Source organism: Pezoporus flaviventris, unplaced genomic scaffold (assembly GCF_033815535.1).
Source record: "Pezoporus flaviventris isolate CSIRO_AGI_PZ_B2104156 unplaced genomic scaffold, CSIRO_AGI_Pfla_v1 ptg000023l, whole genome shotgun sequence".
Classification (NCBI taxonomy): Eukaryota; Metazoa; Chordata; class Aves; order Psittaciformes; family Psittacidae; genus Pezoporus; species Pezoporus flaviventris.
In genome coordinates this window covers 10,342,652-10,365,037 of record NW_026892571.1, presented here as the reverse complement: position 1 = coordinate 10,365,037, position 22,386 = coordinate 10,342,652, and the positions used below count along the sequence as shown (strand labels likewise).

The window sequence follows — 22,386 nt, the reverse complement described above, 5'->3', positions numbered from 1 at the left end:
GACAAACAGGCTTGTTTTTCCTCCAATGTGCATGCAGGTGTCTAAGACTCAACTGGAAAAAAGCCTATATATTAACAGAGCTTGCAAACCCTTGCCATGCAATATACATACACGGAGTGAAGGTATTACTGCACACTGGCAGTAACAGCAGTTGGATTACCCAGCACAGACCTCATACACTCTCGAATCACGAGCCAAAGCTGACACTACTCCTCCTTCAGACAGACTGAAGCTAGGGCAAGTACAGAGCCCCAGGCTGCAGTCAAACCTCCTTGCTCTGGTTCTGATGCACCCTGGATGCCCTGGACCCAAGGTTAGATGCAGGTCAAGGGCTCGCAGTTTCTTAAATGACGATACCCTCTAATGGCAAAGGGAAGCCCAGACAAGGGAGTATTTAGCAGATTGGTTGCATTCTTTCCCCAGGTTTCACTCACAGGACAATGCCCGGGCACACTAGCAGCTCTTTGTTGCGATGGCAAAGGCGCTGTGATCGGCAGGAGCAGGCGGGAAGGCCAGGAGCAGGGCTGGGAGCATTGCCGCCTTGTGGTTAACAGCGAGGAGAGATGGGCTTGACTTTAAAAACAAGTGAGCAAACCGCCTCGGAGCTGTTGAACGCAAACCCTCCACCAAAGCTGGTTTGGCTCTGGTCATTTATGCAGCATCCCATGCAAGAAGCACAGAAACCACCTTGGCTTATATTTGCATTCTCCCAAGCTAAAAGTCAACAGCTGGCAGGTTTTAGGAATGGACAGAAAAAAAGTCAAATCGATTTTCATTGTTCAGGGGTTTTTTAACCCTACCTCCTGACTGCAAGGCAAGTCCAAATACGAATACACTCTGAAAGACTTGAAATCCACGTCTGCTCTTCCTCAGGCTCACAGTCTGACTGCATTCAATAACAGCTTTGCTTTACTGGGTACAAAGCTGGAATTTCCCCCATCACTTAACCTTTGCCCAAGCTTTTCACCTGAGTCTCAACTCCTTATTAGCAGGTCTTTAAAGGGACCCTCTGCCTCAGAGTGAACTCACCCCAACATAATCTGCTCCACTATGAGCAAAGGAAAGAGGTTATGAATTATTTTGCTTTTATCATAAATAACCTCTCCTTCTTGAGAACGGACTGCCAGCCACTGTTAACTACAGGCCTACTGCACACAGGAGCTGAAGCAGTCTGCAGAAATCAATACCATTGACTCTAATGAGTTCTGAATCATTCTTAGCACTCCTGGAGATACATCCCATGCTTCCAGCAAAGAAAAATATGGAAGTCAGTAGATGCATTGGCAGTAATGTATGCTAATGAAGGTAATGTAACCTAACAACATGTGAATTATTGATGTAGGCATGTTTAAGCAGAAAAATCAGCAAGGAATCACACCAGACCAATACACTCCAGTATTTGTTCACCAACAGGCAATTAGAAGGTGCTGGTCCTGAGAACACGCATTACCACTTTATTAGCTTGAAAGGATTTTTGCTAAGTTATCCGTGCCTCACCTGCTCCATGAGTCATTTAAATTTCACATCCTGTGACACTGCGTGATCTTAATGAGCCATTGTACTAGCATTAAATGAGCTCACTTTTACACATCTGTAATTTCCTCGGAGCTTTTCAGACATTTATCATAAATCACACTGCTTTGCTTGATTTTTTTTGCTTAATGTTATTTATAGATAAGGGCTGGTTTAGCCTCTCATTCACAACAATTCATGGAAGCGTAACTCTCCTGAATGCAGCAAAGTTGCTCCATGAGGCACATGGAGAGTGAAGCTAGTTCTTTTGTCTGGCATAGCTCTGGTTCCCAGGATGTAAAGGCAGTTGACTCAGCTCTACCTCAAAATAAACATAGTTCGCCTATCTAGACAGTTTTATCACATCCATCATGTTTTCCTAATGCATTTAAAGTTCATGTACTACAGTAAAAGCAGGATATATGTTCAAAAATCATCAGTGTTAATTTTCCTATTATTCCATTATCCTATGAGATCTAATCATTCTGTCTGTACTTCTGGGTGAGTTGGCTCCATCTCTGTGGTATCTGGGAACTACACTGCAGACAAGCTTTGTTTCTGTAAGGACTGTTGGGCATACAGATTTTTACAGTCTCATCATGTTGGCACCAGGTTGTATCGATATGCATCATCACCGCATCGGTACAGACAAAAGATTCCCAGGCACATTCTGCATCTAAAAGGTCCCGGACACAAAAGCACAGCCAATCGCTGATGCACATATGTGGGCATTTTAGTGCTACATTCAGTTCTCAGAATGTTGAGTGGGCAGGGGAGAGAGCTGCCCCATGGATGGAGCCAATCCGGGAGATGAATCCCTGGATTGCTCCACTGCCGTCCCAGGCCTGGGGGAGCGCAGCTGCTCTCTCCAGAGAAATCAGTGTCCTCAACGCAAACAAGCTTTGCAGAGCCATGGAGAAAACAAACCTTAACTGAGATAATTAAAATAGCTGCTTATTTTGGAAGAGTTGCTGCATTACTTGCAACACAGGCAATTAATCTCACTGATAATGCATTGTAAACTGCCCCTCGGTTTCTCCAGTGCTTACAAGAGAAACACACTAAGCTTTCTCCAGTTGTATTTAATGAAGGGTGGTGGTGAATATTTGGGAAGGGGGGGGGAGGAGGGAAGGAGTTGGGAGGCAGCTGCCTGTTTATTTGCCATATTAAAACAGATAAACACACTATGAAATGTAACCCCTTTTTATTTATTGAATAAACAACAATGCCACTGTTCGTACCATCAGAGAGCAGTAAGTCACCAAGGCAGTGAAAGCCAAGGGGCATGTATGTGTGCATAATCATGCAGGAGCACCGGCTGATTTTACCTTTTCCGGAGCCGGGAACTGCAGGTGATTTACTTCCAAAGGTGTGATCAAAGGAACTGTCTGAAAACCATCTTCGTTGGATGGTTGTTTGTTGTTCTTGTCGTTCAAATTACTCCCCAGCTTCACCATTCTTGGACCTTATTTTCCAGACCTAAAACCAGCAAGATGATCAATGTCACAGGGGGAGCGGGAAGGGGAGGATTCCTGCCTCACCCTGCTCCGTTCGACTTGGCGTAGTGGTTACCGGGGCTTTTCCACCTGGGTGTCTGAACACACCACAAACACACCACGACTCCACACACACATTTGGACGTGCCTTATGCAGATACCCCACCATTACGCAGACACCCTTAAACTCCCCATTGTGTGCCCAAGCTGCTCCCAACACACCGACATAGCCAACGGCATCCCCCAAACCTCCATGGGGATGGAGCATGTCACCCGCTGGCCCCACAGCTGCTTTTGACACCCGCCCCCCCCCATTCTGTTTGCAGCCCCCTGAGGGCGCACAGCCCCTGCCTTGCCAGCCCCACACCCGGGGGTTGAGACCCTTCTCCCAGCTCCGCAGGGTGGATGCTGGGGGGGCCGCTCCCGCGCCCCTACTTACTGCAAACCACGCGGTCAGCGGCGGCGTCTCGGCTCGGCGCGGGAGGTTCGGAGGTTGCCGTTACCGTGTGCCTGCGGGCCGGGCGCGGTGCTGAAGGGACAGCGCTGCGCCCTGCGCTCGGCTGCGGCTCCGCAAGCGCGACTGAGGGCGGGCGCGGGCGGCAGCTCCCCCCCTCCGCCTCCCGCCGCCGCCGCCCGCCCGCAGCGCGGCCTCGGGCACCCCCTGGCGTCCCCGCCGCGCACGGCCGCGCACCCCGGCGGGCGGCGGCGCCCCCTGCAGGCCGCGAGTGGGGCGGGCGGCGGCGCTGAGGGCGCTGCAGGGAATGGGGTCTCCGGGTGAATTCAGCTTGATTCGGTTTTAGGCATGGAATCTGCCTCCGGAGCTTGCAACCGGGCATCTCCTGCAAGACCTAAATATACTCCTAAAAGGCGTGAACTGTTTCCATACTAAAGCCTTTCTCAGCTCACTTGTGAAAATTCATTTAAACACAACAAAGGAATGTGTTGGTACGAGCCTGGCCCTGGTGCAGCGGGTCAGCGTCTAGAGCAAGAAGTGACATGGGGCAGGGGTTAGAAATGAGGCAGCTGAAACTACCTGCTGCTGACATCACCTCACACGGCCCATTAAAGAGCCTGGGTTTAATGCTTGGTTGGAATTTTCTGTATCACACGTAAGGCCAAACTTCAACAGTGAATTTCATCCAAGAGAGTTCTTTGGTTTTAAGAATAAGGTTCTGTTATATATGAAACTTAACTGGGAATAACTTTTGCTCAGAGTGTTAAAAATTGTTGGCAGGTAGCTTTTTGACGTCCTCAGAACCATCTGAAAAAAAAAATAAATCAATCACATCATAAGGTTTTAGGAGTTCGTATTCAGGAAATTCAGGAAAGATTTCTTAAGCTGAGTAGGAGAAAGTCACCTCAGAACCCATTCATCAGAGGCATGTTCAGCTCAAGATTCAACAAAACTTTAATGGTAACTGCAACTTCAGATTGCTGCAGACTAGACCAGAAATAGATTCCTACAAAGAAAGCTGGCAGGTTGCATCCCAGCTCTAAAGATCTGAAGAAGCACATAAAAAATACTCACTAAAGATTATTAAATTACTACAACTTAAAGGTTTAGTATTGTAGTAATACCAGAAATCGACCCTTGACACAAATATATATATATGCATCTGTGCAAATATATAGCAAGTTATAAGCCCAGCAAAGTCCTTTTCTCATGCTCCATGCAGAGATGAATGTCACTGTGATGTGTTGGCTCAGGATGAGAATTAGGACTTTCATAATGTGGTGGCTGCAAGAAAATCCCCAAGCACAGCCTTCACAAATGATGACAAAAGCCCAGTCTTGTCCCAGACGTTGCCAACTTGGTAGATGCAGAGCCAAAGCCTGCAGGAGTACTGCACCAGGCTCCTGCCAGAGCCAGTGAATGACACTTTCCTGTGTCTCAGTTTGGGCCCGTTGTTCCTTGCCCTGTCACCAGGCACTGCTGAGCAGAGCCTGTCTCTGAGCCTCTTCCAGGCTGAACAATCCCAACTTCATCAGCTTCTCCCCAAGTGACAGGTGCTCCAAGCAAGAAAGTGCGATTGCAGCAACTCTTTCCCGAACTTCCAATACATTACAGATTCTATCACCTGAAATTATTTGACCATCCAAAAAGATTCAGAGACTCTATGGTTATCTCCCACTGAACGCATATATCTGAACTACTCTAGCTCCTCTGTCAGCAAAATGGCTATTTTCAACTGAATGTCTAGGAAATATTATTAAAAAATACAAAGGGAATATTGCATTGTAACTCCATAGAAATGGCATTGGGGTTTTCCACCTTTATCTGGTAATTACCAAGGGACAAGAGAATGCTTTGTTGAAAAGCAAAATGATGCCTTTTATAGCTTGCAAATGCATTCCGTGATCTGAAAACAAAATCATTTTCGTGCACATCTACATTGGCAGTGAATATCCTGCTAGCCAAAATACTACCTTAGCGAGGACTAGGCAGATCCTCTGACTTAAGAGATGTCTGAAGCAACTTGACAAACACACTGACGTTAAATCTCCAGAATCACTTGTGCAAACCCATGGGAAGTGTGGTGACACAGTGAAAAATAAGGTTGCAAATAAGGTTATCTGCTTGCTCAGCATGTCTACTCACTTGAACACACCGATACATTTGCAGAGTTTAATATATTGACTTTAGTTGGTTATACTTGAATACTCTTCAGAATAACACGGCATAGAGGCAGCGAGGTGAATCCCATTCCTTTTTGTGCATTATTACCGCTGTAAAATACATTTCATGTAGCTGCAAATCTAGTGATAAGTAAACAGAACTAAACTCTGCTGAAGATATTCCATATAACCTAGAGAACACAGCTCGACGTTGCCAGCACTTGAGCACTGGTAGATAGAGCCACTTTTTCACTAGAAGTCTTTCAGTTGTGAGTACCACCTGCAAGACCCTGTGCTAAGTAAATAGATGCTGCTTTTACCTTATGACTTTTCTATGTAGAAACACATTTTAAACGTCTTTCAGTGGCACCATCTGAAGATTTTTACGGGGTGGTGGAGGGAGATGTGCAGAGAGATACTGAATCTCTCAAAGCCCTTCTTGGCATTGCATCCATTAACCTCCATTTCTGCCATGAGACTGAAGTATCCCTGTAACTACCTGAGGTCACTATGCTGCATTTCAGTTTGGAAATACCTCTTTGCAAAATGCCACTTTCACAAACCAACAAACTACTAGGAGTAAATTTACACAGCAGGATGTTTTTATAAAAAAAACATATGTCTAAAATTGCCAGTAATATCCTAAAAGTGAATATTCTCTAGGGACAACATTAAAGCAAACCTAACTGAATATGAGAAATCAAAGAATAATACACTGATTTTCTTATGGAGCAAATACAAACTCTGAAAAATCCACCCACACAGAGCAGTTCAGTGACAGGCAGTAAGACAAAGCAGCAATATGAGCATCATGGGACTCAGGAGGAATAAACAATACATTTCTTCTGTCAACAAGAATATACGCCTCCTTCTATTTTTTTAATGTCTCCCACAGTATGTTAATGTATTGGGTTTACATGGCAAGGTTTTGCTAGCAGGGGGCTACCAAAGAAGCTGCTAGAAGCTTCCCCTATGTCTGACAGAGGTAATGTCAAGACAGACACACTGCTGACCAAGCTCAAGCCCATCATGGCGGTAGAGCCTCTGTGATAACATATTTAAGAAAGGGGAAAAATGGCTGTGCAACAGCAGTCAGAAGAGTTAAAATATGTGAGACCAGCAGCTCTGGAGACACCAAGGTCAGTGAAGAAAGAGGGGGATGAGGTGCTCCAGGTGCTAGAGCAGAGATTCCCCTGCAGCCTGTGGTGAAGATTATGGTGAGGCAGGCTCCTGCAGCACATGGAGGTCCATGGTGGAGTGGATATCCACCTGCAGGCCTTGGAAAGGACCCACACTGCAGCAGTTCATGAAGAAATGTCCCACAGGGGAGACCCCAAGCTGGAGCAGGGGAAGAGAATGTGGAGTCTTTCCCTGAGGAGGAAGGAACAGCAGAGACAAGGTGTGATGAACTGACCACTACCCTCATTCCCTGTCCCCTGCACCACTGAGAGAGAGGTGGTAGAGAAAATCAGGAATAAAGTTAAGCCTGGGAAGAAGGGAGGGATGGGGGAGAAGGTAATTTAAGATTTAGGTTTTGTTTCTTATTATCCCACTCTGATTTGATTGGTAATAAATTAAATTAATTTTCCCCAAGTCAAATGTATTTTGCCCATGATGGTAATTGGTGAGTGATCTCTCCCTGCCCTTATTTCATCCTGCAATCCTTTTGTTATATTTTCTCTCCCCTGTCCAGCTGAGGAGGGGGGTGATGGGGCAGCTTGAATGGGCACCTAGTGTTCAGCCGGGGTCAACCCACCACAATTATTTTCTAGCTCCAGTTAAACAAATCAGAGCAGAATCATTGTTTTTACTATGTTTGCACTGCAAATTACTAGCTCTTGTTATGAGGCATAATATTTGCAATAGGGCTTGGGTATAACATTTCTCTGTAGTGTAAATTCTGCAACTTGTAAACAAAATGTCAGTTACAGAGTAGTTCAACCTCTACACTTCAAGCCTGAACATATAAATCAACTGAACATATAAATCAACATCTCTTTAATGTTAATGAGCATTATTTTACTTACTTGCTCCTTGATCTGTGAAATTCTTATGCTCACTGCCTCTCTTCATAAAATACATTTCATTTCCTGCACACCATGCACTTTTCCCTATAGTTTTCTTGCTCATTATTATGATAAGTAATATAATTTTTATCTGTTTTCATATATTCAGAAGATGGGATCAGGCTTTCAATTAAAGTATTTGGAAACATGTGAACAGGCAGTAGGAATTACTAAGAAGAAAAACTACAAAACCCAAAGGCACAAAGTGAGGACAGTCTCGGAAAATCAGACAAGTCACAGTAGTCAAGATAGGGCAATGCTAGGAGTAACATCATCCACCTCTAATTCTTCTACCAAAGCATCACTTTTGTTTCTCAAACACTCACTTTAATTCTTTTCAAAATTAGACTAACACAACAATAAAAACCAGTGCAGAATCTCAGGAGACAGTTTAGGCAAAACCCAACCCTGATCTGAGTCTTGTGACTTAACAAATATATAGGCAGAATTCAGATCTGTGTTTTCCTGGAGAAAACACCATGATGTGGATGGAAAGTAACATTTATACAGAGCACATCAACATGAGAATTTCACAACCTCAACCTAAACCCAAAGTAGGGGACCATTGCTGCTAAAATTCTCTGAGGGAAATGCAGACCTGTAGAGATTATAAAAGGACAATTCCCTGTTCCCTGACCATGCTCCAAACCACTTCTCACTGCTCATCTCCTGTTGTTTTGCTCAGTCTAGGACAACAGAGTCAAGTGAGGTGGGCATTTATCTTCTTTTCCTTAGGAGATCACCCCACAGACAAATTAACACCATAGTCAAGAATTTTTACCCTCCATGTAGTTGAAGGTATTTAAAATACCAAGAGGTGTAAAACATGATTGTGTACATTTTAAGTTGGGGTTAACCACTTGTAGTCATTGCTGTGGAGGAGCTCATCCATTATACAGAATTACATTGGTGCCACAGACTTTTTGTCACACACACATTGAGAACAAGAAAATAAGCATAGAGCAGAACAGGAAAAAAAAAATCCATACAAGAGATTACAAAGATCCTGGAAGAGAAGGAGCATTTGTCAGTGTCTGAGTGAAACTTCTGCATAGCTCTTTTAATCTGCCTGTTTCTTGCCTATGCAAGAATGCCAGGCGTGCAATAAATTTCACACGTTCACAGCATAAATATATCCTTGCCATGACCTCTGGGACACTACACAAATCAGACATGTTCCCAAGCAGCCCAGCAACATCCACAGTTTAATCCGATGAGACACACGTGTGGGTTCACAATTTAGAGAAGGAAGAAGAAATCCTCTCATTAATCTGCTCCATACCTACAGCACAGAAAACACAAGACAGCCCATTCAAGAGGTACCACAGTCAATGGGAAGTGAAAGTACTCAGCATCTTTCAGGAGGTATTCTACCTCTCTCAGGATCAAGGAATACTCCATTTCTTCCTTAGGGGCCTTCATATCTTTTGCTTCTAATAAAATGAAACTGCAGCTACCCACATTGATTTTCACTAGCTACAAGGCAGGCAGAAATGCTCAAATGTGATTTTTTCAGACGGCCTTGATGCTGTCACTAACAAGTGAGCAACTTCCTGTGAATATTTATTAAAAATTCACTGTGGCCTTAATAGACTTCAATAAATTTTGCTCTTTTCCCCTGCTACTTCAGTTTGCTGGAAAGCCTGTAATGTTAAAACCATCAAAGTATGGCTGCTTTGGTTTATATGCAAATTGCAATCATCGTCGTTACATAAGTGGTTATGCAATGAAAATATACATAATATGCAAACCCGCCCATGTCACTGAGAATTATTTACAAGAGCTATAAATCAAGGTTGCATCCTGTTTTGGTTTACATTTAAGGACCTACTGCATACAAAATGTCATATATGCCCAAAATTTGCTTACAGTCACTGCACCCAAAAAAAGCCAACAGAATTGAACTGCCTGCTGAAGGCTATTCTTGAGTCAAAGTCCATGCAAAATTGTATTAGAAACTTTGAAGTTAAAATGTGAACATTGACTACCAGAGAGGGCCCTAAAGACAAAGACATTTACTCAATGTAAATGTCCAGTGAAGGCAAAGGTCACCTCAATATAGATATACTTTCCTGAAATCTGACCATGTAAAAAACTCCACATCCTGTTCTAAAGGTTTGCTTAAGAGCTGAAATCTTTTCCTGGGAGTAATCAGCAATGAAATATTACTAACCTTGGTGATTAATTATGTTGTAATGGTCAAGTTATGATAACCTCACGGGACTGTAGAACCTCTTCTGTTAGGGCAGAGCAGTCTGATTCATCACATCACCAGGGCAGATCAGGCATGAGCAGAAGAGCTGCATGGCAAGCTAAGCCTTCAGTTTGCAGGAAATGATGTTTTATCTGAATTGGTGGCTTTGGTCCAAATCAATCAGGGAAAAAACTCTTTTGAAAATGTCTACAAACTGGAAATTCCGAGAAAGGTCACTTCAGAAACATCAAACCACTTCCAAAACACAGATCCCAAGTTCCCAGTCCTGTGGCTGATCAGTGACATGATCTATGGCAATGGCAATGGCATCTGCGAACACCAGCTCAACACAGTAGCTGTGGGAGCTCACAAAAAACCTGGGGCTCCAGTGCAGCCTTGATCCTGTGGGCTATCCCAGGAAGCCTGTCCAAAGTCACAGCTTCATGTTAGGGAATGCAGGAGCTTCAGCAGTCCAGCCTCAGCCAAGACTCATCACTTCCAGACATGGATTTCAAAATGGAGCTTCCAGGATATTCCTGTTTTTAGCTTTACAGCAGGTTGGAAGTGGTAGCCCAAGACCACTGGCTGTAGTATCAAGCCCTCAAGCCCTAGACAGTCCTCAGTGCCATTGGACAGGCGACTCCATGACAGAGGTGGTTGCATTGCCTGGGACGACCTACCAAGAAATGCCCCAGGAACAAGGAGAGCTCAATTTGGCAAGAACACCAAATGGGATAACTCCAATCAAAACATTTCAGGGCCAGAAGATGTGCTATTTCCAGCTAAACTTTGTTTCACCAATAAATCTGTAGCATGGAACAGAAATATAAAACTCAAAGGCCTTACTCTCCAGTGCTTGCCCTCATACAGATTCATTTGTATTTATGAAACACAGTACAAAAAAGCACTTATTCAGACCAACTTTAAGATCTTGAGACAAGAAGCTGACACTATTATTTATGGGTACCAAGAATTCAGCAGCAATGCCTCCAGCTACTCTGTGTGCTCTGGCTGCTCCCTCCCACTTCTACACCACAAGGTACCTCCTCAGATCTCTTGGCAACTGTTCACAGGGTTGAGATGAAAAATTTTCAAATTTTTGGAATAAGATAGAGTTTTTGTTCTGTATAGAAAGGCAAATAATGTACTGAGAACAAGGCAAAGCAAAGACAAAGTGTGACCTCTATATTTGCACATCTGCTTCAGTTCACACTCCAAGTGAGATTTGTTATTAAAAACTTCAGGTAACTGATATGCATTTTGAAGAATGTGAAAGAACAACACTGCTTCCCAGGAAGCACAGCAGGACAGTGTAACACTTGCTTTTGGTTCTGCACTGATAATTCAGGACTTCAGAGGAGGATCAGTTGTTTGCGGAATCTCAAGTATATGATCTAGTGCCCTGAGGTTCCCTGATTTATTTATGACTCCTTTTAACAAAGAGAGATTAAATCAAGTTTTCCTGTAGAAACCAATCCCTTTTTTTCTTGTTGAATGTGTTTGTTATCAGATCACAGAAGCATATTTTAATGCAACACTACAACTACTTTCTCGTCTGCAGTATACACTTAGATGGCTATATGACTTAAAGAAAAGAATACATTACTGCAGGAGTCTGAGCAGATGGTGATGGTGTATGTGTCAGCTACTCTGGTTTGTATATCTTGGGCAAGGTTCCTTAGACTCTTTTTTCAGCATTTTAACTTCTCTGACTACCCTGGTTCACAACAGAGCCTTTGAAACTTGGTTACTATAGTAGAAAGCTAGGCTTCATCACCCAAAGAGTTAGAAATTGAACCTGAATCAGCATGTATCTTTTTGTCCCCATGCATTGGCTTGGGCATTCTGGCCCAAGGTGATTTGAAATGTAAGAGTCTTTTCAAAGTACTGCCAACTGAAAGTTCTTTTCTGTTAGTAGATCCCAACCAAGTAATTCTATCACCACCACCACGGGGGTTCTGGGAAAGAGGCTGCTGGCTCTTACCTGTGGCTTCACACGTGTTGTAGGGTGAGAAATCATTGCTGCTCACCAGCCTCTGCTCCGGACACAAACTACATTCTGGAGTGAGCGGGAAGTGAGGTGAAAGCAGAACAGAGACATGCTAGACAAGGTCTAAGACAAGTAGGCAAGAAGATAGAATTGCTGGGATTAATAAGGAAGGCACTAGTTACTTCTTTCTCCTGATTAGCAGGGTATTAACATGCATAAAACCATACAGCAACGCCTGGCCCTTCCCCTGAAATCACACCTGCATGAAAACAGAGCAGCACAGCATGTAAGTCCAGGCTATGCTGAATCCCCACAAAATCTAGCAAAGCCAGCAAGGCGGAGCAATGCTGGGGCAAGACTATTGCACCTCAGCGGTCCCTGAACACAAAGGGGGAGCTGGCACTCTTCCATTCCCACATGTGTACCAACAATGCATCAAATCTGTTTTCCTGGGCCAAAGCTTTCCCTTGCACCATCTAGTCATTTACACATATGCAGCAAGCAGGTAAAATACTACCAGGTAGCCCCGGCAGCTACTGACAACCAGCCTATACAGACTTTTCACATTGTAAGAGGTATGTGGACAAGAATGGTCTAAGGCTATATTTATCTTTAATAATGCTTCCTTTTAAGATGATTTAGCATAGTCCCACAGATAGGTCTATATTTATCCAGGGGACCTTGGCGAGTTGGCTGAATTCCATTCAGAGATTTAGGTTAATGCACCTCATCTATCCTGTAAAAATAGCAATCATGCACCTGGAAGCAAAGCTTGGTTTCCAGGCCCCCTTACCTATGCCAGTAAAGGTACCAACTGCAGGTGCAGTTTACAAGAAAAGAGACATTACAGCAACAACTCCACAATTTACAACCCAGGATTATGAATTAAATATTCCCCATGAAAACATTTCATTCACAAAACTGTGGGAAGAGGGAGATCATCTTATTTAGTACCAAAAAAAAAACAAACAAAAAAAAAACACCCAAACTTCTGACTCCAAACATGTATTTTGAGAATACGAAAGAACGATGACATTTTTGCTATGCCAGAAAAATGATCACATCTTGATTGATTATTTTGCTTTCTCACTTCCTTTTCCAAGCTGAAATGTCAACTATTTTAAGTAAAATCAGAATATTCTCAACCACAAACCAGAAAAAGAAACTTTGATGCCAGAGCTGTCATCAAAAAGGCACATTCCAGTTATATACTTGCAGTTTTACTATTGAGAAAACAAAGATGAAACCCTTCCAAATGCTTTGCTGCTTAATGACACAATCACTAGCATATTATTAAAGCTCAACACTCTGACATCCCAGTCATTATATCTGCGAACACTAAGACATTATGCAATGAGAAAACAATCCTTTTATTGAAACCAAGGATGTCTAATTGTGACAGGTGAATGTTTTAGCTACAGAGATGAAATCCATACACATACTATTTTTATGCAATGCTCATGTTCCATTTACACAATTTGCTAGTTTAAAAGGCTTTTACAGTCAATCAAGAGTTCAAGTATGAAACTTCATAACATATGAAAATTATATTGTGTTACTGAAGTCATCTAGATAAACAATACTTTCTGATTATGATGATATCATTATGTGCTTCACGATGAACAGCAAGACAGAAAACATTCACCTGGCTTCATATTCAAAGTAGCTGCTGAGATTCATGTATAAATGGATGAATGAACAGAAGGGTAATTGTGTATTATTTTAATATAATAAAGTCAAATTTATTCAAATTGGTAAGGAAAAAAATGTGTTTCTTTGTATGTTGTGTGGAGTTCTGCCTTACTGAATTTGTGTTTGCTTATGATTCTGACAAGCTGCAAAAAGTAGATACAAATACCGTCAATGCTAAATTGTATCTCTATTCTTTTGCAAGCAAACTGTCACAATATTATGCTCATTGCAAAGCTTTTGAAAACTAATAGCTAAGTGAAACACTCGACTTAATGACTTGACATAAATATCTTGCAACAGAACTGTTTAAGCCATTGTAAAAACAAATCCCTTAAACAGTAGAAGCACATGCACCACACAAACAGGGAACCTGTGTGCACTGAAATCTCTCACAGCCTTGCCACCGACTTCAGTAAGAACTAGATCAAAGTAAAAACTTTCACTGCTTTTATATTTCCTTTTGGATTGAGTCTTCGTTCCTTTAATTTCTTACTATACCCAGCCAAAGATGCACTCCTCCTAGAGAAAAAAGGTGAAAAAAGTGAAATGGTGCATTCCCTTTAATGTTAAGAAGTCAAATATAAAGCATGCCAAACAAATACTCTGTTCAGATTCCTGAGGTTTTACTTTGGACCCTCATAGAAGGGCTTGGCTGAATAAAAAGGCAAACTCCACCTCCCAGCCTTGGCAATTCTGGCGAGGACAGAGCTGTTCTACTTTCCAAATACGACTGAAATCTTGAAAACATTTGAGCCCAATGTCAGGAATATTGAAATATACAACCAGTGCTTATTGATAACACTAAACAACAATATCAGTGTGTCTTTAGAATGTGATTATTTTGTTTAAGCTTGCTTGGCAACTAATGCTCTACATACATACCCTGTCCAGGGAGGATGGCTCATTCTGTGAACTTTGGCTCATATCATTGCCTGTGGGAAAATATTATGTGGAGACACATCATCATTTTCGGTCACACCAAATCTAATCTTAATTGCAACATTCCAAGGAGTAAATAGGTAGTATTAGAATTCAAACAGATCTTCATTTTCTCAAGAAAAATATTTATAAAGGCAATAAAATGCAGAATGAATTTTTTTAACTTTATTAATCTAGTTTAAATAAAAAAGAGAAAAATGAACCCTGTTTACTCAGATTTGTTGATCTTTATCTAAATGCCTGCTAGAATTATTCTATTTGCTTTTTGTTGAATGAAAAATTTGGACCAATAGAAGACTTATCTCCTTGATTTGATGTTTTATAACACCTGCTAATTAGAAAGAAGGTATTAGAATTGGTGGTTTTCACCTAAATAGAGCTTAATAGCAGATTCTCAAAGCTTCTGAAAAGTGAGGTACAATTACAGTTGAGAATAGAGTAAAAGTTGGGAAGGAGGGGTTGGTTGGGTTGGGCTTTTTTAAGTCACTGGAAATTACATATAAAGATAATGTTCTCCCTTCAGATGACAAAGAGAAATTAGTATTTGAAAAGAGAACGGGCCTTGTCCAGAAAGACAAGCTTGACAAAGCAGCCTGTTGCATATCTATAACAAACAGAAAGCAAATTAGCAGCCATTATGCTGAGATGGTAACTCTACCAAGGATATTCTATATCAACAGAAAATTGGGGTGGGGGTTTAACAATAACTTGCAATTTTGGAGGCAATCACCTATTATAGATTTCTACTTCTTTTTCCTTGTCTCTTTTTCTTGAAAGCAAGCAAACAAAAATCCTGGAAGACTTTTATTTTTCTTCATTTATCCTACATACACATTGATATATATGTCCTACATATACATCCAACATACACATTAATAGCTACTCAGAAAAACTTCTGCAGTGAGCTAAGCTGTAAGAGAAAGTATGTGGAAGCTGCTAGATCAAAACCTTTAGATTTGATAGAGAAGCAGAGTGTTACAGTGGCTTCTGCAGCAGGCTTATAGCAGAAAAATCCCTAAAACACTACTGATCTTGAAGACGCACCCCCAGCACCAAACTCCTCCTGGCTAGCAGGAAAGGGTGAGTCAGGAGGAAGGGTGCCCATGCCTAATGCTGTGTAATTCTTACATATCACAGGTACTCATACAGGCAAATAATCACTCACTCTATTATTGTGATATTGTGAGGGTGGTGAGGCACTGGAACAGGTTGCCCAGAGAAACTGTGTATGTCCCATTCCCTGGAAATGTTCATGGCCAGGTTGGACAGGGCTTGGAGCAACCTGGTCTACTGGAAGATGTCCCTGCCCATAGTAAGGGGATTGGAACTGGATCGTCTTTTAAGGTCCCTCTGACCCAAACCATTCTGTGATTACTGCAAACAAACAAATGAGCAGTAACATGGATGAAGCATGCACCAATATTGAAGTGGACAGCATTTTAAATGATGGCAAAAATAAGAGAATAAGGATTATCAGAGCCAAAAAACAGTTTCTATATGAGGAGAGATTTAGTACACTGGAACTTCTCAGCATAGAAATATGACAGAGGCCAATGGAATCTTGATTGGCTTAAAGAATATGAATAGTACATAATTAATACCCAGCATCTCATAATACCAGAATTAATGAGGAGTTGGTTTTAAGACAAACAGAAGTTCTTTTCCACATAATGCAGAATATTTGCAGAATATATGCAGAATATGTTGCTGCAGTGTACTGTGGGATTTCTTTTAGTATTCCAGTAACATCCACTGCAGGTCATAGGGGACATTCACAGGGACAGATTTCTGTTTTGAACCAGAATTGCAATTCTTCTGTTCTCATGAAAAAAAACATTTTGAGGGAGTATTTTCCTGTCACACACGTGGAAATCTAATCAGTGTGACACATACAACATTCAACAAAAAATAAGATACTGGCAACAATGGGTGTACTTCTCTGCATGTACTCCAACATGTGGAAAACTTCCATCAACAAAAATGTAAGCTGAAGTGTTGTGGGTGAATATGCCATTTTTAACTTGCCTAGTAACTCTTCATGGATTAGTATATTCTTTTTCCTAAAAACTCACCAGACAGTGAAGCCAGAAATTCCAATTACATTTGTAAGCATATACTGCATTATCTTCAATTGTGCAGCAACTACAATGTCTCTAATTGAAGTTGGCTCAACGTAGAGCATCAGTTTTAATTCCTGAGTCATTTTCCAGTAATGAAATAGCTGTATTCAGGGCACAGTGTGAGAACATGTTTGATGGTTATGTTAAATTGTGCTACAGCTACCTTTGGGAAGCATCTAATTGCATGAAACCAACCGCTATTTTCCTATGTGAAAAAAAAACAAGTTATTATTCATAAAAGTACTGCCTTAGACACATGTGTGAATAGTAGGTTAATTATATTTTTTATGTGTTCAGAAAAACTAGCAGATATTTTATGTTCATGTCTTCTTTAACATTAGTCTGCAGCAGCAAAAACACCTGCCATCCTTCCTCCAAATTAATACATACAAGAACCTCATGAAACACAAGGGTTTTTCAGATGTGGCTAGAAATGTCTGAAGTATGCAATGAATCCCGTAATTTGTGAGCTGTAAAACCTACTACTCAAAACAAACAGCTGAATGGGCCTTAAACCTAGAGATCTTAAGTCAACAGCTTGCGATAATAGTTTATCTTCTCTTGTAAAGGAAACCATTATCAGTTCATTGCCTACCTTCTCCATTAAACTGTTTGCAAGTCAAGAGTCGACTTCTGAACTCTTCATTTTCTGCAAGCATTTTTGAAATGACTTTCCAGACCTTAGGCCAGACTTTAGACTGAAAGATAAAACTGAACTTTCTCAGTGAAGCACACAAAAAGTTTGCATTAAACCATTTATAGGGCAGAACTTTGAATTCTCCAGCATGATTTTGAAGTCCAGCTGTTTTTTTGCTGAGGATTGAGAAGGGGGAGCTGTGGAGTAGGGATATATGGGGGGTATACTGAAAGAATCATCTCTATTCAAAAATCAAAAGACGTAAATTACTCCATGATTTTCCACAAGATCTCCTCCTGTCTTGTCTGAAACGCTTGTTTATCCAGGACTTGTGAAGTGCCCTTCTAGATAAGAACATCTTAAAAAACCTGTGTAGAGCCTTTAAATCTCTTCAAAGTCATCCAAAATGAAGGGGGAGTAAGGCGGGGGGGGGGGGGGGGGGGGGGGATACGAAGATTGCTTATTTTTCCAGGAGCAAAACTTTCCATGTAATCCTTCAACAACACTGTAATTCAGACCCCATGCTCAGACTCCAGAATAGCAATGGCCTTGCCTATTTCATATCAAATCCATATTCATCTGTTTTATAGATGTTGATGGCCTTTATTTTAGAGGCATAAAGGTCTGTCTATAATGGCTACATTTCAGACTTGTGCACTGAAAATATTAAATTGGAACTATTGACAAAGGCATTCAGACAGAGAGGCAGACTAACAAACGTAAATGACTGATAAAATGCTAACGTTATGACTTTTACTAGACCCTATCCATGAAACTAGTTTAAATCTAAAGATAATTCCTTTCCCATGGACATTTATTGCTCAAACATAATACATAATACATATTCCTCATTCTTTTTGAAGACTATTTAATGTACTAGAAGAGTGATATTATAGTATGTTATTAGTTGTTCCCCTGAAGTCAGTAGTACTTTGCTGTTTTTAAATCAAGTATCTGTGACATTACTATATTATTGTCTAGCTGATTACTTGTACTTCAAGCATTGCAAAATCTCCTAATGACTTACTGTTTTAATAAAGGTGTCTTTTAAAATGTCAAGCATTTGTTGAACTACTGAACAGGAACAAATACATTTGTGAATCAGAAAGTAATTTTGAATTGCTACTAGTATGGTGTTATTACCTCTCATTCTTGCCTTCACTTATTTGTAACCTGTAGGGTTTCTTTGCTTAAAACATAAAAAGAAGAGGAGCTGCACAGCTTTTCTCAGCTGGGTTTGACCCAGCAAGGTGTGCAGCACCCTGGCCCAAATCCAGCAAAGCATTTCAGTACAGGCATTAAGTCAACAGCACACTCTCATTTTTCAAGGTAAGCACACACTTAAGTGCTTTATTGAATGAGAGCCAGAATTTTAAAACCTCCAGAGAGGGAAAATAACACCATTTTTCTTTTCTGTAAGTAAGGTTTTCAGTAACAGACTACCAATTCAATCTTTTAATCTCCTTCATGCTCTCACATAGACAGAATAAGCAGGAAGCAATTTTCTCAAATGCAAAGGCAGCTAATTCAGCTCTCATATTTTATACCTTTTGCTTCTTTCGTTTAATTACTTTATCAACATTTCTTGAAGGGAAGGGGAAGTCAAAGGTGTCAGCCTTGGCCTCTTGAAGGTCACCTAGGAAGAGAGTTTAGAAAGCATATTGTGAGTGTTTACAACATATTCCTGAGGAAGCTGTAGATCTTCCAGAGGGATACTTTTTCCTGGTCCCAGCAGGTTACAGGATATCAGACCTTTCATTGTGTTAACTATCACCTTGCTTATTTTCTCCATTATACTGTGGGGAAAGTGGGTGTCTCAAACTCCACAAAACAGATTTCAAAACTGTACAGCAACCAGAAATTAAAACAGCAGGTTTCTGGGCAATACAAACTAGCATTTAATCCCCTCTTTTTCCCCTTCCTATGGCAGCTACTAAAATTCTGCCTGGGCTTTAAGAGGAGGTGAGTACACTGAGGCAAGAAATCAAACAAAGCACTAAAAAACAGAAGCAAGAAGGACAGGTTGATCTTGTGGACTCAAACCAGACATAGAAGGAGGAAGGACTCAGGTGAGTTCCAGCTACCCAAGTAGCTGCTAGACAGGCATGGCATGAGCTGAGGAAAAGGGTGACCCATGTGGGGATGTTGAACAAGGTCACAGCCATGGGCTCATCACTTGCCACAGCAGGACTTCAGGCAAACCAGCTTCCTCCAGGGCAGCACAGCCCCACCACCAGGAGTCCAAGGCAGCCACAGAGCTTTGAGCTACCCACAATCACAGGCTGCCTCTGAGCTACAGGTTAGCATCACTTAGATAATAACCCTCAGAATTGGTGCTTTTAATTGCAGACTAATGCAACATTTCACTTTGCCATCTTCAGAAAAATGGCTTTTAGGAGGAGGAAAAAAAAAATAGAAGAAAATGAAAACATCTCAAGAGCAATGTTAACAAAACTCAGGCCCACCCTAACCGTGTCACCCTTCACTTCCAGCTCACATCTCAGCTTCTTCTCCAGAAGCCATGTCATGTTCCCCATTTTCACCCATTTCATCCCATGCAGCAGAGCTGTTTCATAATGGATCACAAACAGTGGAAAACTGCCTACTTTTGTTGTTTGCTTTTATAAAAAAAGGCACCCACACCCATGCCCATCCCAACTTTCTTTGGTTCCAGCCACAAAGAAAGAACATTAAGAAACATCTTTGAGCTGTCACAGCAGCAAGGGGCCCAGCAGCCCAGCGGCTCTCTGGTTAGGTGGGAATCTCCTGAGGAGAGGCAGGAAAGATCCCAAAGTTCAGTGTGAAATACAGCAGCCCTGTTGGACATACCTTAATTCTGGCCTTATCGCTTCCACAAGGAAGGACGGGGAAGGCTGCACTGCAGGCAGCCACCTCACCTCACCTCATCTCACCTCACAGGATGGAGACACTGTAGCTGGACAGCATTAAGAGTTTGGGGCAAAATATAGCATTTTTCACTCATGTAAGTTTAACACCATGCTCCTCCTCCTGCCTCAGTACCAGTCTAATTGTACCAGGCGTAACAAGAAAAACATTGTGCCACCTTCAGCCCTCAGTGTGCAGTCTCTGCCTGAGGGAAGAACCCAGTGAGGCAGTATCAGCCATGCACCACACCGAAATAAACCATTTCCCACCCAAAAAGAAGACATGGTGCTGGCTCTGCCCTCCCGCGCCCAGGGGCTCAGAGGTTCCAGGGTCCAGCTCCACATACCGTGAGGGCGGCTGACAGGCTCCTCCACACCACAGCTCCCCACCACCTGCCTCCTGCCACCTGCAGCAGGCACAGGGCTGGTCTTGTGCCCTGGCAGCAGGGCAGCCCTCTGTCTCCTGGCCTTCCCTCTGGGGCTCAGCTTGGAAATCAGGGGCCCATCCCGGCCTGCCTCAGCCTCCGGGCAGCTGCTGCCATAGCGGATGACAGAGCCACAGCGGTGGGAGCCGAAGCTGTTGACATAGACGAGCGGCACACGCGGCCTCCCCTGGCTGCGGCCGGGCGCCATGTGTGGCAGGGCAGGGTGGCGGCGAGGCCCTGCTGAGGCAGGGCGCTGAGGGGAGACAGGGGCTCTGAGGCGTGCGTGGTGGCTGCTGCACTGTGAGGAGCACTGCGGCGGCGGCCCCTTCCTCTGTGCAGGCACAGAGGGGACCTGCAGAGCTCCCATCCTGACCTATCCTGTCTGATTAGGGTTTGGTGCAGAGTATGCGGCCTGAAGTCATATATTGATCTACTTCATGCAAGTTATTGATGAAGCGATATAGGGGACTCCAGGCTGAAGGTAATGATGCATTGTTTGTCTTTGCCGTGACTTACAAAAGGAGAACAAGCAGCATCTCTGGTGGTGGGGTGCTTCCGCACTGGAACACTGCTGCTGCATTGATACACCAAGTTTCCACACCACATACTCGCAGCAGCTTACCTGCTTGTGCCGGGTGGGTGGCTCCAGCAACCCGCTGAACAGTGCTCATGAAACATCTAATACCTGTTGTCATTCTGTCCTTCAAGCAACAGCAGGCACACGGGGCATTGTGTGATAACCAGGGGATGCCCACCGCAGTCAGGATCAGTCAGTCCTTCCCATGGTTTCCTGCAGAGATGAGCCCCGTAGCAGCAGCAGGATCATGAGATATGGCCAGTGACGAGTGGGATGTCTCAAGCCATTTAAAAGCACAAGTCCCATTGATTTTTTTTTTTTTTTTTTGCTTTGGCACTGAAATACTCCATATTATTTCAGAGTTTCAGCACACTGCGCTGCTCAGAGGAGGGAAATTATTAAGAGTCAGAATAAATGCTATGAAAAGACCCGTTTCTAATTGTTTTAGCAGCACCAGCCATATGAACGATGTCGTCCTGGTGGGAAGAGCACGAAGCAAACTGGAGGCTTCCGCCAGCCTGTGAGGAGGCTGAGTGAGGTCTCGGGGCTGCTGTCCCCTGGTCCCCCCGCCGGGGTCCCTAGGCAGGGCCGGGTGCTGCACATGCGGACCCCGCGAGGTGGCAGCCTTACCTACGGAACCAGCCCGCGGCCCCGCTCCCTGGCCGCAGACCCGGAGCTCGGGGCAGGCAAAAGACCCACACTGGCCAGTGTCCCAGGATTTCCAGCTATTTCATACACTGTCGGGGGGAGGAAAGAAAAAGGCATTCCGCGTACGCAGCTGAAAAAGAGGAAAACAGCTTCCAGAGGCACAGCCCGACGGTTTGCCAGAGGAAATCGTTATTTCCCAATAAAAGGGCATCTACTGCAGGCCCTAAAGTGTATGGACTAAAAAGGAGGTCACAGATAAGATACAACCATCGAGGCACTGGGCTTAAGATCGAATGTGATCTCAAAACCATTCAAACACCAGAGACTCCCTCCTCCTCTGCAAAGACCTGAGCTAACAAATGGTCCCAGTGAGGCAGCAGCCAGAGAGTTCAGTGTGGGGGTATTAAACCCAGGGAGAGGCAACCAAATAGCTTCATTAAAAACTGATCCTGGTGTGCAAACTTTGTCACGCATATTAATCACAATGCCCTGGTAATGAAAGCACCCCTTTTGCTCAAATACAGAGGTCTCGGTCCGCATGACAAAAAAGCATCACTGAACACATGCACACAAACCTAAACAGCACCAT

The 22,386-nt window shown here is 43.0% G+C and overlaps 2 protein-coding genes across 2 annotated transcripts in view; both read right to left on the bottom strand.

Moving 5' to 3' along the window:
* The window catches only part of NSG2 (neuronal vesicle trafficking associated 2), a 36,184-nt gene extending 32,559 nt beyond the window's left edge, over positions 1 to 3,625 (bottom strand). The window contains exons 1-2 of the mRNA XM_061456684.1: positions 3,448 to 3,625; positions 2,841 to 2,991 (exon numbers count right to left, since the gene is read on the bottom strand). Coding sequence (XP_061312668.1) covers positions 2,841 to 2,969 — 129 coding nt within the window. The 5' untranslated portion in view covers positions 2,970 to 2,991; positions 3,448 to 3,625. The remainder of the gene's footprint in view (positions 1 to 2,840; positions 2,992 to 3,447) is intronic.
* Positions 3,626 to 12,127: 8,502 nt separating this feature from the next.
* CUNH5orf47 (chromosome unknown C5orf47 homolog) lies at positions 12,128 to 20,866 on the bottom strand. The gene is made up of 5 exons (XM_061456683.1): positions 20,495 to 20,866; positions 18,810 to 18,898; positions 17,221 to 17,323; positions 14,449 to 14,498; positions 12,128 to 14,085 (listed from the first exon to the last, which is right to left on the bottom strand). Exons 1-5 carry the CDS (start codon positions 20,778 to 20,780, stop codon positions 14,059 to 14,061), a joined length of 555 nt encoding a protein of 184 aa, XP_061312667.1. The 5' UTR covers positions 20,781 to 20,866; the 3' UTR covers positions 12,128 to 14,058.
* Positions 20,867 to 22,386: the final 1,520 nt, after the last annotated feature.

Excerpts from the sequence above, each read along its gene's own strand:
- CUNH5orf47 (XM_061456683.1), bottom strand. The coding sequence starts at position 20,780 with ATGGCGCCCGGCCGCAGCCAGGGGAGGCCGCGTGTGCCGCTCGTCTAT. Across the intron at positions 14,499-17,220 it reads CAAACAGTTTAATGGAGAAG|GCAATGATATGAGCCAAAGT; the intron begins GTAGGCAATGAA and ends ATTTTCCCACAG. Across the intron at positions 14,086-14,448 it reads AGCCATCCTCCCTGGACAGG|GAGGAGTGCATCTTTGGCTG; the intron begins GTATGTATGTAG and ends TTTTTTCTCTAG.